General features: G+C 37.6%; 4 protein-coding genes across 6 annotated transcripts; all 4 read right to left on the bottom strand.

Annotated features, from left to right (window-relative positions):
* Positions 1 to 290: 290 nt before the first annotated feature.
* Positions 291 to 2,818, bottom strand: LOC105180158. 2 transcript variants are annotated; one of them, XM_011103822.2, is made up of 4 exons: positions 2,639 to 2,818; positions 1,833 to 1,947; positions 741 to 1,100; positions 291 to 644 (listed from the first exon to the last, which is right to left on the bottom strand). In XM_011103822.2, exons 1-4 carry the CDS (start codon positions 2,686 to 2,688, stop codon positions 618 to 620), a joined length of 552 nt encoding a protein of 183 aa, XP_011102124.1. In that variant the 5' UTR covers positions 2,689 to 2,818; the 3' UTR covers positions 291 to 617. The 2 variants fall into 2 exon arrangements, with proteins under 2 accessions (XP_011102124.1, XP_011102125.1); XM_011103823.2 differs by lacking the exon at positions 1,833 to 1,947 and having other exon boundaries at positions 2,639 to 2,817.
* Positions 2,819 to 3,375: 557 nt separating this feature from the next.
* LOC105180161 (mitochondrial substrate carrier family protein C-like) lies at positions 3,376 to 11,344 on the bottom strand. 2 transcript variants are annotated; one of them, XM_020691593.1, is made up of 8 exons: positions 9,720 to 11,344; positions 8,226 to 8,643; positions 7,432 to 7,573; positions 6,181 to 6,296; positions 6,023 to 6,101; positions 5,142 to 5,375; positions 4,478 to 4,815; positions 3,376 to 3,494 (listed from the first exon to the last, which is right to left on the bottom strand). In XM_020691593.1, the coding sequence occupies exons 1-7, from the start codon at positions 10,792 to 10,794 to the stop codon at positions 4,486 to 4,488; spliced, it is 2,394 nt and encodes a 797-aa protein (XP_020547252.1). In that variant the 5' UTR covers positions 10,795 to 11,344; the 3' UTR covers positions 3,376 to 3,494; positions 4,478 to 4,485. The 2 variants fall into 2 exon arrangements, with proteins under 2 accessions (XP_020547252.1, XP_011102130.1); XM_011103828.2 differs by lacking the exon at positions 3,376 to 3,494 and having other exon boundaries at positions 4,189 to 4,815; positions 9,720 to 11,343.
* Positions 11,345 to 12,474: 1,130 nt separating this feature from the next.
* On the bottom strand, positions 12,475 to 13,704 carry LOC105180160 (F-box/kelch-repeat protein At3g23880). The gene has a single exon (XM_011103827.1). The coding sequence runs from the start codon at positions 13,702 to 13,704 to the stop codon at positions 12,475 to 12,477; it is 1,230 nt and encodes a 409-aa protein (XP_011102129.1).
* A 975-nt stretch (positions 13,705 to 14,679) lies between these two features.
* LOC105180156 (protein IQ-DOMAIN 1-like) lies at positions 14,680 to 17,381 on the bottom strand. Its single transcript, XM_020691592.1, has 5 exons — positions 17,177 to 17,381; positions 16,749 to 17,063; positions 16,213 to 16,440; positions 15,956 to 16,075; positions 14,680 to 15,599 (listed from the first exon to the last, which is right to left on the bottom strand). The coding sequence occupies exons 1-5, from the start codon at positions 17,249 to 17,251 to the stop codon at positions 14,970 to 14,972; spliced, it is 1,368 nt and encodes a 455-aa protein (XP_020547251.1). The 5' UTR covers positions 17,252 to 17,381; the 3' UTR covers positions 14,680 to 14,969.
* Positions 17,382 to 17,665: the final 284 nt, after the last annotated feature.

The following is a 17,665-nucleotide window of genomic DNA, read 5'->3' as shown; positions in this document are numbered from 1 at the left end:
CAATTCAATTGTAAATTGGCTTTCAGATTTCACACATTATGAATCAGATACATGTAGTGGGTGATTTAGCAAGTCAATAAATCATTATGTTGTTAACAAATGAAGTCTGCAAAAATTTGAACAGTGAATGCCTTTTGTTGAGCTAAACAAACTTTATCTTCCTTAAGGAGTAAAACAACCTAAAAGGCAGTCCTACGCCAAAAAAAAATGTTGCTTCTTACGTGACAAACTTAACTTTAGATAAATAAAAATAGACAATAAAGAAACCAATTCAAAACCAACCAAGATTGGGCTGTAACGATAAGGTAAAATAACCTTTATACGTGCTGACATCAATCTAGACTGAAATAAACCAAAAAAACAAAAAGGAAAAGCCAGAAAACACCATAACATACCTATACATGAGCCTTTCAATAGAATCTTCTTCTTTCATCCTTAGAAGAGAGTGTCGAGTCTCCTCCCCAAGCGCAGACCAGAAGTCCACCAAAGTCTCCACAGACAATCTGGCAGTATGAAGAGCACATGTTTCTCTTGTTCCATGACCTCTACCATATCCTGCAATTCCTTGGTTTATCCATCCTCGTCCACCTCCCCCACATGCATCTGGATAAAGCAATTCACGTTCCCTTTCCCTTGCACAAGCACTGTCAAACACGTGATTCAGAAGAAGCATGTAAACTAAATGTGCTCATGAAGAAATTATAAGCACAGAGAATCAGTAGCACAAAAAAGAGATTTACAGTTTGAAGCCCCTTTAAAGACTTTGAGTAAAGATTGCAATCCAAGAGCGTGAGTGTCCCATCCCTGGCCGCAGTCAATCCACCCCATGGATGGACAGATGGATCTTGAGCATCATCTTGGCGTTCATTTGCCATACACAGGTCTCCATCACTTTGATTGTCTGTTGCTCTCGCACTGTAGCGGCCACCGGCTGCATCCTGCTGTAGAGACTTCCCATACATGACAATCTGCAAAAAACCTTCAAGCAACAAACCATTGCACCTAGAAAAATACATGTTCTTCCGAGCGTGCTCAAAGAGTGTCTGCTTATCAATCCTAAGAAGATTCCTTCGAGCTTGTGGTGTCAGCTCACACCAAAACTGCAGGAAAATCAAAAACACCTTCCATAACTAATCAAGTTTAACTTAACTTGCAAACTAAGAAACAGGCTTGCCATTAATCAATACTTAACAAATCCTTTTTGATTTCTGGTTCAATAGCTAATAAAAATAATGTCGTATTCTGAACATACTAGAGGAAGCAGGTCAAGGATATGAGAATGTAATAAGTGATAAATGTTAATATAACGCAGAGCTGCCTACTACTGAAAACTTAGTATGTACTTGTGTAAGTGGTGCCTGTGTATTAGCGGGAGAGCTATTCAATGATCAGGCAGACTACCAGAATAGCAAAGTTCCAGATATGCACATTGCTGCAGAGAACATGCTAATTTAATCTGCTCGTGTAAATTAATACACAGCTACAAATTTGTCTACCTTCCAAATTCCACAGCACCAGATTAATAGAATCACACAGGGTTTGGACGGGCATTCCTTGTAGAACTGATTTCCCACGAGATCAACAAAACATAGAACAAAATAAAACTACTTCTATTTAAATTCCGCATGATGAACTAAATTGGATCTGTCCAAATGTTATAGGAATGACTTCCAGGGCAGTTACAATCTTAAGATTTCAACTCTATAACACTTTTTACGCGCAAGATCCAAATTAAACTCTTAACAATCCAATTGAAAATACCACGAACAACCATTATTTTTGTTGTACGAACAATTTTAATCAAAGTAAAGAATACATTTACACACTTATACCTTCTGCAGCTGATTGTAGCTCACATCATTGCGATGCTTCGACCAGAACCGATTACTAGAAACGGATGAACCATTGAAGGAATGGAACGGCAAAGTTTGTCGACCGCAAAGTTTTCTTTAACCAAAGATGAAAATAATAGAAAAACACATCCATGAAAACAGGGAAATGAAAATCAGAAACGACAGTGAACATCGTTTCAAAGTAAATTAGAGATAATGGCGTAAACTCTTAAACAACACCAATTCGTTTGTGGATATTTCCAAGATTTAACGTCTCCACAAGAAAACATGGGGAAAAAAAAACTAAACAAAAAAAGGGAACCGGTTATTTCATCAGACCAAGAAACCATGCGGCACAATGTACTCGCAATTGCAAACCCACATAACAGAACTAAAAACAGGAAAGTGGGTTCGTATTCGAGAACTCCCTGAAAAAATTAGAGATAATGGCGTAAACTCTTGTAAACAACACCAATTCGTTTGTGGATATTTCCAAGATTTAACGTCTCCACAAGAAAACATGGGGAAAAAAAACTAAACAAAAAAAGGGAACCGGTTATTTCATCAGACCAAGAAACCATGCGGCACAATGTACTCGCAATTGCAAACCCCACATAACAGAACTAAAAACAGGAAAGTGGGTTCATATTCGAGACCTCCCTGAGAAGCAAGACGCGAATATTATAAGGAATTAAAAGCCAAAGAGTGGAATCTCCACGCAAAACTTCAAGAAAAAATTCAAAACCACACGCAGCGGTTAACGGAACATTTTCAAGAAACCCCAAAAACACCAGCCACGTATATACCTGAATCTTGATCTTTCGATTTCCAGTTGAATTCGTCCTCTGGGACTCATTGAATTCTTGCATTGAACAATTCTTGGTAAAAAAAAAAGTGTCAAGAAGAAGAAGAACAGGAATGAAGTTGTAACTCCAAAGAAATCGATTTCCCCCAGTATCTCACCAAAGTCTGATACATACAGGGAAGAAGGACAAGGAGTTTCACAACTACACTCTCAACGGCTAGAAGACTAAAAGTTGCTATTTCACTAACTAAGGCGTACAAATTCTAATAACAACTTTAATTATTTTAATTATTATTTTGTTAATATATATATATAATGTGATCAAAAAATTTAATCAACAATTATGATATTTTAAAATTTTAGTAAGCGATTCACACCAAATTTAAATATATATAAGACTATGTAGATTAGATCATATCGGACGATTTGATTTAAAATCACATGGCCTGATTTACGATACATCGACTTGAATGATTATTCTTATGTTCCAAGTACGATATATTGACATCCGTATATTCAATATGTCTAAAACTTTACCAAGTGTATTTTTTTGTAAGTTTGATCATATCTAACGGTCTGATATGAATTTTGATGGTTCGATTAACCTATGTTGTTCAACAATATAAGATGATAGTTAGATAAATGTAATGCTAACATTTATAAATATATAAATTTACTGTAGATTGTGAACATATATTAATCTCAACAATAAAATACTTTAAATTCATTTCTGCCGTGAAGTTTCTTGCCGTTGATACGCCACCATATGGACAAATCACGGCCTGAGACTACCACCGTTCGACTCCTCTCATCGAGACGATTCCAACGAGGCCAAGCTTTTCCATTTTCATCACCGTCTGCGACGAAGAAGACAACGGAAAGAAGAGAGTTAAACAAAAATTAAGTAAAACAATAAAATGTATAAAATATTTAATTATTATTATTATTATTATTATTATTATTATTATTATTATTATTATTATTATTATTATTATTATTATTATTATTATTATTATTATTATTATTATTATTATTATTATTATTATTATTATTATTATTATTATTATTATTATTATTATTATTATTATTATTATGGGTCCAATCTTACATTATATAAGCAACTTTTCAACAAAATTTCTGCACCGTGTTATATTTGATTAATTGGCCTCCATTTATGTAATTTTTGACTTGCAAGAACTTTCCCTCTAATTCTGCAATATTTGTATGTTTACTCGTTTTTGTATGATTTTGGACATAAAATAATGACATCAATACACAAACCCCCTACTTTTTGAAAAATTATATATATATCTCTTAAGACATCGACACCACTTGAGGGACAAAAATTGGAAGTTATGTAAATCTTTTGTTGATATAAGCATTTCTGTCCAAATCCTAAAAGAAAGAGTATAGTTGTGAATGAAGAATTTTCAGAGTGCAAGCGTAATTTCAAAAGTTTTTTGGGAAAAAATATAATTTCATATTTTTGAAGGAGGTTAAGTGTAGATAACTTCTCGATCCCACAACACTTGTGCAAATTAAGATCATCAATAACCTTAAACAATCACATGCAAAACTATCATATTATTTGATATTATTCGACAAATGCATTATCTCAACATGCATTTTTCCATCAGGAACTAACAGTCTCATGTTGCCTTAACTTTCATCTGTCCTGTCCTCAAAAGTCCCAGGCTATAGAACTAGTAAACATGAGTAATGAATTCATGTCGAAGAACTCGAATCCCATCACAGGGAACTCGACGAAACATACTCAAATAAAAAGGAAATTTCGACGAATTGACTGAGCATGAAATGCTATAATACAAGCAAGAATCACCTGGGAAACTATTTCGGCACGACTGCCTCACTATTTTCGTCGGTCCTGTCCATGGCTTTCCTTATAAGCTCATAACCGGCAAAGTTCATGGCACCAAGTGGAGCGACCCAGAAGAAACGGGGAACGGCTCCTTTAAAGAATCCAAACGGCCCTTCATACTGCAAAATAGACAGTGCTACGACTGATAGTGCCACCGGCTGCCCCTGGGAAGCGGTCATCATCCGTGTCTTTATTACATCGAATGGAGTTGTCAAGACAGCAGTTAGCCCACCAGTTATAGCACCAACAGCAATTGTTTCCCACTGTTTTAGCTCCCGTCCTACCAGCTGCTGGACGGCCTGAAATAGTGCGGGCGGGAATCGGACAAGATTTAATCAATTGGCAAATGGAGAAAATATGTTAAGAAAACCAGTTCACGTGCAAGTTTCAGCTAAAGCTGAAGTGTAACGTTGTGTCAAACTCTACTCTCTGACAACTAATTAACTCAGCCTATTATGATTCACAAATAATCTAGTTAATGAGAGTGCATGAAAAGATGCACAGAATGACACAAATGAACAATTATAAATATACGATGACCAAGAAAAGTGAAAGAAACGATATATCCGTGCCACCAAGTATATAGTTAGGAAGAAATCAAACATGAAAACAAGATAATTTATACCTTCTTGGATTCAGTATAAAGGCCCGTTCCAGCAACATAGAACGGAATCTCTCGGCAGAGAGTCATACCAGTTCCACGGAAAAAACCCCTGAGACCATCTTGACGCCAAGTTTCCACGAGAGCTTCACCCACATTGTCATATAGACCAGCCTGCAATCTTTGCTTCAACACCTCACATGGAATCCGCATTGCTGTTCCCAGGAAAGTGCTAACGAATGACAAAACAGATTGAACCTAAAACCATGCTCACAACAAGCAACCGTTGCCAAAGCTTTACTCAATAATGAACATCAAAGAAAATTAAAATTATTTATAGCAGTTCCGTAGATAAGTTTACTTGTCAACGTGTGGAAAAGAGGTTCAACATAAGAAGAAAAATAAGCCTAGGACTAAAGTAAAATTCGGGTTGCTGGAAACAGACACACAGGCATATAGCTATATGCTGCAAGCAAGAAATACTGCTGATTTTCCAGACTACTGAGGCAAGAACATTTGATCAAAAGTATCCAAAGAAAATGTATATAAAAAATATTGAGAGAAATGAGGAAACTCGAGCATGTGAGCATTGCTAAGTTACAATTATGTACAATCGGAAAAGGCAGAATTATGGCAACATGAGGTTTAGTTTAACCACAGAAAGCCTCATTAGGTTTGAGAAATTACATTTGCCACCCCGGCACTAATAGCCGTTAGAAAAACATAAGTACCTAACATCTTTGAAATAATAATTTTTTTTACCTTTATTAAATAGTACATAATTAGTTGAGCTCAGCCTACTCATCCTCGAGCTCTTTGGGGAGCTGAGCTTCAGCCCTAGTAAGAGTGTTATAACGATCCCCAAAAGAATGAGCTAACCAGAAATACAATATCATGGCCATTACCTGTACTTCTGGAAGTGTTGGTGCAACGTTTATCAATACAAACTTGCTTGCTTCGAAAATTCCAGTTCGCAAACCGTGGCTGCATTATTCCTTAATTCAACATCCAGAAGAGGAAGGAATCTTCAAAGGAATCATGGGAAAGGTTACTGAAATTATACCTTGAAAATTGCCCTAATATGGCTGGAATGGATCCCAAGTACAATCCCCGGACACCCAGTTGAGGAAGCTTTGCTAAAATTTCTGGAAAGGAAAGGGTTGAAGCTTGCACCCGTGTCTGACAAACCAACCAGAATAGTGAAATCAGATGACCTGCAATGGCAAAGACTACACCTATTTGCCTCATTCAATTATTTCATTTTCAGTTTTCTTGCATAGGATGTGTTATGTAAGATGTTATACTAAGACCAATCTCTATGAACTCACAACTAACCACCAAATGATGCCAAGGTTGACATTCACCTTCATGAGAAGAAAAATCTCCGTTCGATGCAATTGAACCTACTAACCACATAGGAGGCATAATACCTCAAAAAAATGTAAGGAAGAAGAGTCTTCTTCGAACGACCTAAAATCATGTTGAGACATCCAGCACTGCTATCAGATAAATTTGTCAGCTTAAAGTGCATTCAGTGTGGGCTGTTTGGTTGCTAACCTATAAATATTATTCATTAAAACTCAACCGAAATACTGAATTTCCTGTGACGTGATTCCTTCAACCTAACTTAAGCCTAACCCTAAGGTCCATAACTCTTGGAAAGGCATCCAATATCAATTGATTTTCAAGAAATCAATCATCCCACAATCAATTTTGAACTATCTATTCATCATAATCTATTTCCTGAAATTTAGCCAAACTCGTGAATGGAAATCAAGTTTAATTAGCAGTTCCCAAGATCACCTGTAAGGTTGTTGTCAGATATTACTATACGGTCCATGCCCCTCAGCTAGATTGTGTCTTTCAATCATACTGATCAATGCTTCTTCAAGTGATACTGAGGTTGATATAGAAGACTTCCCGAAAACCTTTTATTACTGATGCTAAGTTGCATAGAATATTGGATTCCCGATTCCTCAAGTTGTCAAGTAATAAAGAGTTTGGAATAGGTACATAGATGTATCCATCCATCTATGTAATAAGATACACTTATAACTGTGTAGAGCAACTAAAACAGCTAAGTTGATCGTGTATCTAATTAAGTGTTTAAAGAACTAATGACTTGATACAAAAATAAATAAATAAACAAATACAGGACTACTATGTCTGGAAGCAGTGGACATGTTAATCTCCCAAGCATACCATCACCAGACATTCACAAAACCATATTTCAAAGCGATACCACAAAGACATCAAATAAAGAACAAAAGACCAATACAGACGGGATTGTGCATGCAATTTCTCAATATTTTACCTTAACTGTGTCAAGAGGATGCATTAAAGCTGCAGATAATGAACAGGAAATCCCTCCAGCCAATGATGATTTTAGTACACTTACAGCAGGTGTATCCACAGGAGAAGCAGAACCAGCAGTAGCAGATTTGGATGGGATGCTTCTGTACACCATCGTAAAAGGAAAAATCTGTTTTAGTTTCTATTAGAAGCTGGTACATGGAGAGCTGTTCAAAATTTCAAACCATCCACATGTATCTAAAAAACTCAGGTTAGTCTGTATCAGAATATGCATTACATCAGTAGCTACCAGAAGAGGATTATATTCCATGGCTATCAGCCCCACTAGCAGTACACTACAATTGGCCCATATTGCTAAAACTCCTTACAGAAAGAAAGAAAGAATTAAAAAGCAATTAGAATTATACATGTGAGGCATCAAAAGTAAGCTCTCCTATTAATTCCAAGTTCTAATTTTATGACATGATTCTAAAAATAAAAAGGAAAAAAGCTCCAAAGAGAGAAAGTTGTAGTTTTCATTATCAAATGCAGTAGACTAACTCTTGAAATTGGCCGCAAGTAGAAATCGACATCAAAACTTCATGTTCTATAAAAGTTATGTCTAATAACCCCTAGTAGATATACTATTCATGCACTTCCCAAAGGACTCTCCATCTACAGCACGTAACTGTCACCTCCATTCATACCAAAAATGGAATGAGACAAGGAAAAGTCAAGCAGGAACGTAATAAGATGTCAATTTTTGTGATAAAATAATTCTACACAAGACAGAACAAAAAGTAAACCTTAATTTACCGGGAGTTTACTTGGAGTCTGTCTGATGGGAGCAAAAGCATAAAATTCCGAAAATGCCCGTAAGATACAGATTCATCAGTGTTAGCATTCAGAAAATGCATCATGGCAACAGCATTATCTTCATTAGCTGGCAGTCCAGCATTCTCCAGTGATGCCAAAATTTCACTTTTCTGGAGTGTCCTGGACTTGCTCAAACGGAGACTGGTATAAGCCCGGAGAATGGTTGGTTCTTTCTGTTCCATCAAGGACAAGAACTGTTTCCAGCCAAAAGATTTAGAGAACAAGTGATTTCGAGTACGCTGCATGAATTGGTGAGCATATTTGTTAGGCAGTTTTCTGTTTCTCATAGCAATCTCAAGATCTTCCAAAGTAACTTGCCCATCACCATCTCTGTCCAATTCCTGAAAAAACCTTTTCCCTGCAGAAAGAGAGATTTAGATTGGGATCTGCTGTGAAACTGATTGAAAAACATATTATAGCAAGCAGAAACCATCTGAGAACTAAGTTCCGACATCAAGAGTGAATACTTAACAACCGTGAATGGCATTATACGGCACACAAGCTCGTTTTTCTTTGACCCTGCTTTGTAACCAAGAGAACCCTGCATGCTGACTTGACTGACCAACATGTTGAAAGCTTAAATGGAAGTATATGAATCAGGAAGTTCCCCAATAAATTGGCTAAATCCACCTGTCCTGTAAGAAAGACTTGCCTAACTGAATTATACATGTTGGTTCAACAGGCCAAAAGTCTTTGGCTGGTTGATCTTCTGCTGCTAGACAACCCTATTTCTAGTGAATAAAATTACAAGGCTTAGTGAGACCCAAAGTTCCTGCTACACAAAAGACCAACTAAGTGATAAATTCACTCTAGTCAAAGTTACAGCTATTCCACTTTCTTATCTGGTAACAAAGAATTTCTGCACAAGCTTTCACCAACTATAATTTACGACAGTGCATATTCATTTCTTCAATCACTGGATTAATTATTTTTAACTTGTCGACAATTTTTATGTTATACAAACAACGGCGGAATCATTAATGCAGTGAACAACCAAATTTTGTGTCCATTCATATAAGCTGAGCCCATGATCAGAGCAAATGAACTTAAATCTTCAGGAAAACAAGGTTAAGTAACCAAATTATTAGGCCACTGGAAATCAAAATGGAAAAGGTGAAAGCTGGGCAATTTCCATAGTCTTGACAGTTATTATGAAAAAAGGTCCAAGATGCCAAAAGTAAAGAGAAAACTGTAAAGGAAGAATCATATTACACACAGGTACCCTAGATAAACAAAACTCGTTTCTGCAAATAAGAACAGATATATCTGTCCTAAAAAAGTGCTTTCTAGTGCTCTATGTTCTTACAATATACTGAAGACAAAGTGCACTGCACATAAAAACAAGTTCATCCAACTATCCAAGGCGAACTCTTACATGCCAATCGCAATATTATCTTCAGTCAAATAAAAGACATTTCAAAATAAAAAACGTGCCTTCAGCTTCTGTGTATCTGAAGAAATCCTGAACCGAGAACTGTTTCTTCTTGTCAGGATGGTCTTCTTTCGAAGATCTCCCTATCTGAGGCAGAAGCTCGATTAATTCTGTCAATGACACAGTGGAAAGTGTCGATCTCAACTGCTCAACATTGGATAATGGAATAGATAGCACCCCATTTGTCAATTTTGGTGGTGAAAGGCCTCCAATATCCTCCTGATTGACACCCTCCTCCCTCACGTCCTCTGTAGAAGGCACTCCAACTATACTTGATGGCATACCTCCCACTTTAGCAAACTTCAAATTCCCGAAGAATCCATTCACATCTGCTCTTTTACCTTGATAAATACTAGTAAGTGCCTTAAAACAGCCAAATTGATTAAAATGTGGGCCTGAGGATTCACGATCTGTATTCCTAGACTTATGATCTAGAATATCTGCACCAAACTTTGGGAAATGACTTAACTTATTGAATACAAACCCTATTAAGTACTCAAATTGCAAATTCTTTTCTTCTATAACCTTCAACTCCTTTAGCTTAGTTTCACCAACAACCCTCTGTTTCACATCCACTTTCACATTTGAGAATGCCTGTAAAAAACCATTAATAAGGGACAGCAATGCCATCTCAAAATGCAAGAAATTCCCATTTCCATCCTCCTTCCCACTACCATACCTCTGCTTCAACCCTTTCTTCCACATATTTTCATTCAATTTCTCACCCCAATCATGGCTAACATTAGTATCACAGTGATCATTACTTCCACATTCTTCTTTAAATATCCCAAGAAGTATCTTCATTGGAAATTTCCCTTTTCTCGGATCATCACCATCACCATTGAAAACCAGACGTTGACCACTCTTGTTCTTCACATTCAGCCGGGCTGCCACCAGCTCACCATCAGCATCATCCACAGCTCTGCTTAACTTCCCTTTTTGTGAAACCCCATTACAGCAATGCTGAAAACTCCTGGCCACCTTCCGAAAATTTGATTCCAGTGGCGAAAATGCAGTCTTAACAACCTGAACAGAGTTCAAAAATGACTCTAACGGATCATTCCCTGACACCACCATCACTCAAAAATCTAGCTCAATCACCATTCATATGAAAATCTCACAGTTCCAAACACAAATCACTTCATGACCCACAAATCATATGAACCAAAAATAAAAGTCATCGCTTAATTCCCAACCAAAAATATATCAATATATATCCAAGACCCATCAATGAAAAACGACATCTTTTCAACTGAAAAGGGCTGGTGGCATTCTTTGATAAGACCTGTTAGGTGTAGTCAACTCTTGATTTCTCTGTATTACTATTTATACTGCGCGTGACTATAGTTTATTTCTATTTTACAGAGGCAAGTGTATGATTGAGTATGTAAGCATTTTTCCAGTAGAAAGAAAAATATACATAAAATAGATAAGTTTCTGGGGTTCTTGTCAACTAAAAAATGAAATTAACAGCTAAGCTCTTCAATGTATATGGCTAAAACAAAAGGGTTTTCGTAATCTTGAAGTTTTTTCAAGAAAAAATCTGAGGAAATCCCGTAGATCGATCTGGTGATAGTGAAGAAGACAAGTAGAAGAACAAGAGAGAAAAAAAATAACAAGAAGAAGGAATATAGACCTATATATTAATTAACTAATATAAGGTTGGTATCAATATTATTTAGATGAATAAATGCGCTTAATGACAAGAATGCCCTTAACCTTTACCCATATGCAGTTGCACCTTAACTAGTTTGCTTGATGTGAGGGGGGTGTTTTTTGACAATTTGAATGCGTAGATATGGATTGGCTTGTTTCCCATTATATTATGTTTTGAATTTTTAAGTTTTTATTAATTGTATCATATATCTATATCGTATTGAATCCGTATTATTGTACCCGTGTCTATGCATCATAATTTATAAAAGATTGATGCAACTTCATTTCGATATCCATTCTTATGATTTTTGTTTACAATGCTTTAAACTACATGAGCAAGTGGCTAACTCATCAACAAGTTAATAATCTTATTAGGTAGGAAGTTGGCCGAAAAACAGACAAACTAATACACGTTGAATTGAAATCGATTAATAAAATCTCGATTTTGAATTTGATTGTTAAATTTAATAAATTAAATTTGAACAAATGTTTTTGTTCGATAGACTTGTGAGCTCGACTTGAACTCAATTTGGTTAGTAAATTTATAATAAAATATACTTTAAAATATCAAAGTATTCGAGTTTGACTCATTTTTTATCTAATTAAAGTCCGTTTGAGATCGTTGCAACAAGCAAACCAAATCCAAACGCAATTTTTCAAGCTCGATTTTAATTCAAACAAATTTGAAGAATGATGTATTCGATTGAATTCAAATCCCTAGGACTTAAGATGAATTTCAACCAGAAATCATAGGAGGAGACAAATCCCTACCTTTTCTGTGAACATATTCAAGAAACGCATAAGCCAATCCTTGTCATAAGAAGACACAAGCTCGGAACGAACTAGCTCATTCAGGAAAGTTAACAAACAGCATAAGATACAACATCTTAGGAAACCAACTGCATATATAGCCATTCTTAGCATTCATAACATTGTTCGGCATTTCTGCATTACAAAATTCTTAGGTTTTGAGACTTTCAGACGACGTTCTTTTACAATTCTGAACATTGAAGGATTCTTTTCTTGGATCTTTGATTCCAAGAATGCAGGAGACCTCAACAGACTCGAACTTCATCCTCAACCAATCAACATGACTCAACATTAATTCATTGATGACCCGTGTTTCTTCTGGTTTTGAATCTTTGGTGCAGCATCAGGGACAAGTGAGACTAAACTCTCAACATAAGCATCAGCTTCAAGAAAAGTATGAAAGTTCGTTATCTTGGGACGATGAAACGCATTGTCCTTCGGATCATACACTATGAAACTCGATCCATAGACCAGCAAGATTTCACCTTTTGCTCCTCTGCACAAGGGAGTCGAGTACGGCCCCTTCCAGGGATCACCAAGATCATAAGGAACAGTCACCAATTTATCCCAAGAATCTCTCTTTCCATACTCCCTCAAAATCCAAACATCCACACTAGTTTTGGGAATATCACACAGCACACACAGGCATCCACCAAGAACTCCCAATGACGGTGAGAAACCACCCTCAATGTACCTCGGCTGCTCTACCGTTCTGCACACCTCACTTCCTAAATCGAACGAGACAATCTCCCACCTAGCATTGAATCCAACCCTCCTTCCCCAATGAAGCTTTCCACTCACAAACTTCCCTTTGTCATCAAATGGAAGGCCATCCTCAAAGACATCAATTCTTTTCCAAGAATTTGCCCTCAAGCTGTAAACTTGCACCATAGTCTCATATCTACCAGCAGTGCAAAACCCGGAAAAGATCCCCAAAACCTTGTAATCATCATTACACTCATCAAAACCAAACCCGTACTTGGTAATGAACAAACCCCTCTTAATCCTTTCATCCGCATCAGGCAATTTCTTGTGCTTTCTCGTAGATGGGTTCCACAGGAAAAAATGTCTCCCGTTAATGGCTATGCAAACAAGCCCATTACAGCAGCCTACAATCCTAACTGAATTGTTGGGATTTTTCATCGGATAATCGAAGTCAACTGCATTAGCCACAGGCCCGGACAGCAGTGAGTTCAAAGAACATTGCTTTAGGCTGTAACAGGGCAGCAAAACAGTTGAAATGATCCTGTGGCGGCCGAAATTCGTGTCTTTTCTTGAAACTGCGAGATGGGCTCTGATGAAATGGTTGCTGGAGATCAACGAGCGCCATGATTTTGAAACGCACCTCAATTTCAAGAGGCACCTGACGGGGAGTCTTGACAGGATCTCTACGATGATTTCTTCGGGGAAAATGGGGATGCTTCCAGCTTCCGGGGTCTGGATACGGCCACGGGTTTTGGTAGTTCTTGGCGGATGATTATGATCGTAGATTGATAATTGTGAGTTTTCTCTGGTTTCCATTTCCGGGTGCGGCGTTGACTGATTGGTTTTGATGAGATTTTGCTATTCCGAGGTGTAATACAATTGGTGGGTTCTTGAAATTGGTGATTGGCATGTTCTGATAACTTAAAAAAAGAGGAGAAGATGGGCAAAATTTTAGATGGGGTCACTCTGCTGTCTATCTGAATAGGAAGAAATTTCGATGATGCTTAGGATAAGAGTCAAGCAATTGGATGTGGATCTTATGTTGTCATGAAATGAAATAAAATGTCGACATTGTTATATGTAATTAATAATTTACAATTCCAGTGCTGAATCTCATCATTATTGATGAATTTTGAAAACTAAGCAGTGGAAGATCCTCCTCTCTGTTATTAATGGGATCCAAACATAGACAAAAGCAATCATTTCAAAATTTAAAGTCTTGAGAAGTTTGACGAAAGAATTATGATATAATGTGGATCGAGATTATAATAGTATTGAGTGCATATGGTCAAGAGGACCTCAATCTAAAAATATTTAAGTTGCTTGAAAACAAAAATCATTTCGCTTGTTTGAAAACTTTCAGTTATAATCTTTCGAAACGTAAATTATTATAACCCATAAATAAATGATCCGAAGAGCTAAATTTATATTCATAAACCAACTCTTGCAATGAATATTCACTAGTATTTATAGCAAGTACCATATATCAAAAAATATATGGATTTACATGGGAAAATCACAAGGGAGTAAATAACAAGGTGATCAATGGTTAAGGGTTCCTGGATTGTCGTGACACGTCGAATCGGGTATGAACCAACCTGCTAAAACGGCCGAATCCTTATCCTGTTTCGCTGTTTTATAAATTCTGAGGGGTATATTCATCTTTTGTGGTGTTTTTACTGCTCAACCCCCATCAAAGAGTTAAGAGGTTACAAGAGCTTTGCATTGTGCAAGAAACCTACGGCATGAGAACGGAGTGGCATTTCTTACAGTAAGTCGGACTGAAAAATCTCAGAACAACAAACAGGTTAGAGAAATAAAAAGTTACAATATGCACACAAGAGAAAGGCAACATAAACACAGCACCAGTGTCACAAACGTTTCACCACAATGCCGACCTCTAACTTATTCACAAACATTTCGAACCCACACTCATTTGACGAAGAAGAAAACTCGAGTTGAAAATAAATAAGCCAGAAAACACTTCCCTCAATTGGCAGATGATGTTCATCTCTTGATTCTTTGCGTTCATCTTCAGCATATCTCTTTCGATGTGTTACTCTCCATACATGTCTAGTTTGTTACGAGCGTCCGTTATTAGGACAAGGACCGATCTTTGCGGGAAGGGAATGCCTCCTAGGGCCCGCAACAGGGGAACTCGAGAAAGAGAGCCGTTTCTTTGCAGAACCACCTGACGACTTTTCGGGTGTGCCGACTTTATCTAGTCCTAACCGCGATTTAGCTCTTGCTGATTCTGTGGATGCCATGTAGCTTGGGACGGTAGATGAGCTTGCGAGGCTCTCGTCATCTCTCAGGGATGAACCGGCAGTGCTGTGCCTTCGACATCGTTCTGATTGAGTGCTGTTAATGCTCTTTGAATCCTCATCTGTGCCAATGGTTCCTCTTGGGCTCTGTGGCCTTATTCTACCAGCACCTTTCGACTTGGGAGTCGAAGGGGATTGCCTGCTTGGGGGCCGGCTTTGTTTCTTGGCAGTTGGAGAGTGAATCTTGGCATCTCCAAGAACAGAAAAGGAACGGTTTATGGTGCTGCTTGGAGAAACAAGGTCATTGTTCAGTTCTTTGTCTGCTGCACTTATGTTTTCCCATGGCCGGGCGGCCATCCATCGCTCCAACCAACTCCAACCCCAACGGGGATTATTCGGATCCATGAACGTTTGGTTTGCAGAACTTGAAGAGTTCCTCCATGTTTGCTGATATGAAACATTACATCCAGGTCATTGCTGAAAACTAGTTTTGTAACTACAAGATCAATTGTGAGATTTGATCATAGAAACAGCACAACCAAGAATTCCAGAGAGGAAAAGACTTGGATTCTTGACTATTTCATTTTCATTTTCATTTTCAATACCATGAAACAACTAATGCATGAGATTGAAATGATAATGAAACAGAAAAACGTATTAAAAGCTGAGGTTTAACGTTTCCATAAGTACGTAATCTGACTAGAGATTCTTTTGAAATTCTTGATTATCGTTCTTGATCCTACTTTAAGTACTGCCATAAAAACTTTCATGGTAGCCAAAAGAAATCGGGATAGTTATGTAACCTGATGTGAATATGCATAAGCCAATGCCCTCTCCCTTCTCTTAGCAGCTTCTTGCCTACTATGAAGATTTGCTTCAATCTGCTCTTTAGACTGTAAGCTGTCGTCCCAATTCTCTCCAATCTATATTCGCAAAATTGTTAAGCCTTAGCCCAAAGCTACTCAAGAGCCACACGGATTCAAAAGCCCAGCAAGCACCAGACTTGCTACCACATGTGCTGTTCAAGTTGAAGGGGAACAAATCAGCTCACATCACTTACCGATACTCGCAGCTTCTCAAGTTCCTTTTCGTGTTTCTGCTGGATTTGTAGCTGCATAGCTGAGTTCTTATCTGACATTCTGAGTCTTCTTGCACGAATCTCGGATTGCACACGTGCCAGCGTCTGCATGCACTTCAAGGTGGCGGCTGATTGACGTTTGGCGGATTTCCCTCCAATCAATGATTTTAGCCTCACAAGACCCCTCAAAGCCCTCAATGCTCTCCTTGCCTAAATTTGAATGTGAAACAATGAGTTAAGAAATTGATGAACAGATTGTGAGTGCAAAGACAAACAGTCAAGCACACAAAAGTGTTGGATCAATGATTGACAGGCCAATATATAACAACACTGCATTAATCTCCACACCCGACATAACAGTCGATGTAGATGCAAAATTACTAAAGCTATCACAGGACTTCTCCAAATGCATCGTAACTGCTCAAAAGAAAAGGGATAACCTGACCAGGTAAGAACTAGACAACTTCAGTAAAAATGAAATTATTAGTCTGTCTGTGACATTATAAGTATCATCATACCAAGTAACCTCGGAAAGCTGTTTGAATCTTGATAGCAGCTATCTCTTCCTTTGTTTTACCCGAATTACGGGCTGCAGCTCTCAACCGGACAACCTCAGCAGCAGCATGTGCGGCAGCAACTGCAGCCTCAGCAGCCATGGCTGTTACAAGAGCAACCGAATAAGCATGCCTATTCTGTTCACTCTCAGCTTCTTTTAACTTGACATCCTCCGTCGGAGAATGGGCTGGGCGAACAACCACCGTATCTTCCGCTTTGGAAGAATCCAAGTCTATGCTCCTCTCCTTTCCAAGCCATCTCACCGACTTTCGGCTTTTCTGATCATTATAAAAGAAATAAACATAAGAAAAGAAAAAATAAGTTGTTCTGCTTTCATCTTCAAACAACACACAAAAAGAGAATTCCAAGAATGATGAGATCAAATCTCCACCTTTTCTCTCTTTTCTTTGGGCTCACAACTGATCGCTTTCTTCACTGCAGAAAACCAGCCCCCTCTTCTCCCCATTTCTGATCAAAACATCTTGGGAGAAACGGAAAAAAGTCAATCATAAGGAAAGGAAACATCCACAAGTTTCTATTAAAAATCTTGATTATCAATAACTCTGAACTTATAAAAATGATCACTTTCACATAATGCTGAACAGATCCACCTGAATCCACCTCTCTCTATATATGTTCCTTGGCATGAAAAACAAAAAAAACAGATGACGGCATATACAAATAAACATGTCTGTATGTGTGGTAAAAGTACCAAGAGGAAGCTTACAGTAAGAATGTCTCCCACCCCCCACACACACGTATGACATCAAAACTCAGTGGGGAACTAAGAAGACAAAGAGAAATACAACAATGAAGGATATAAAAGGTTAAATCTTTTTGTCAAATCCATCATTTGACAACCAAATGCTTCCCACCACCA

This window comes from Sesamum indicum, unplaced genomic scaffold (genome assembly GCF_000512975.1).
Source record: "Sesamum indicum cultivar Zhongzhi No. 13 unplaced genomic scaffold, S_indicum_v1.0 scaffold00364, whole genome shotgun sequence".
Taxonomy (NCBI): Eukaryota; Viridiplantae; Streptophyta; class Magnoliopsida; order Lamiales; family Pedaliaceae; genus Sesamum; species Sesamum indicum.
The sequence above is the reverse complement of the archived record's forward strand: the minus strand, read 5'-3'. Positions and strand labels throughout refer to the sequence as shown.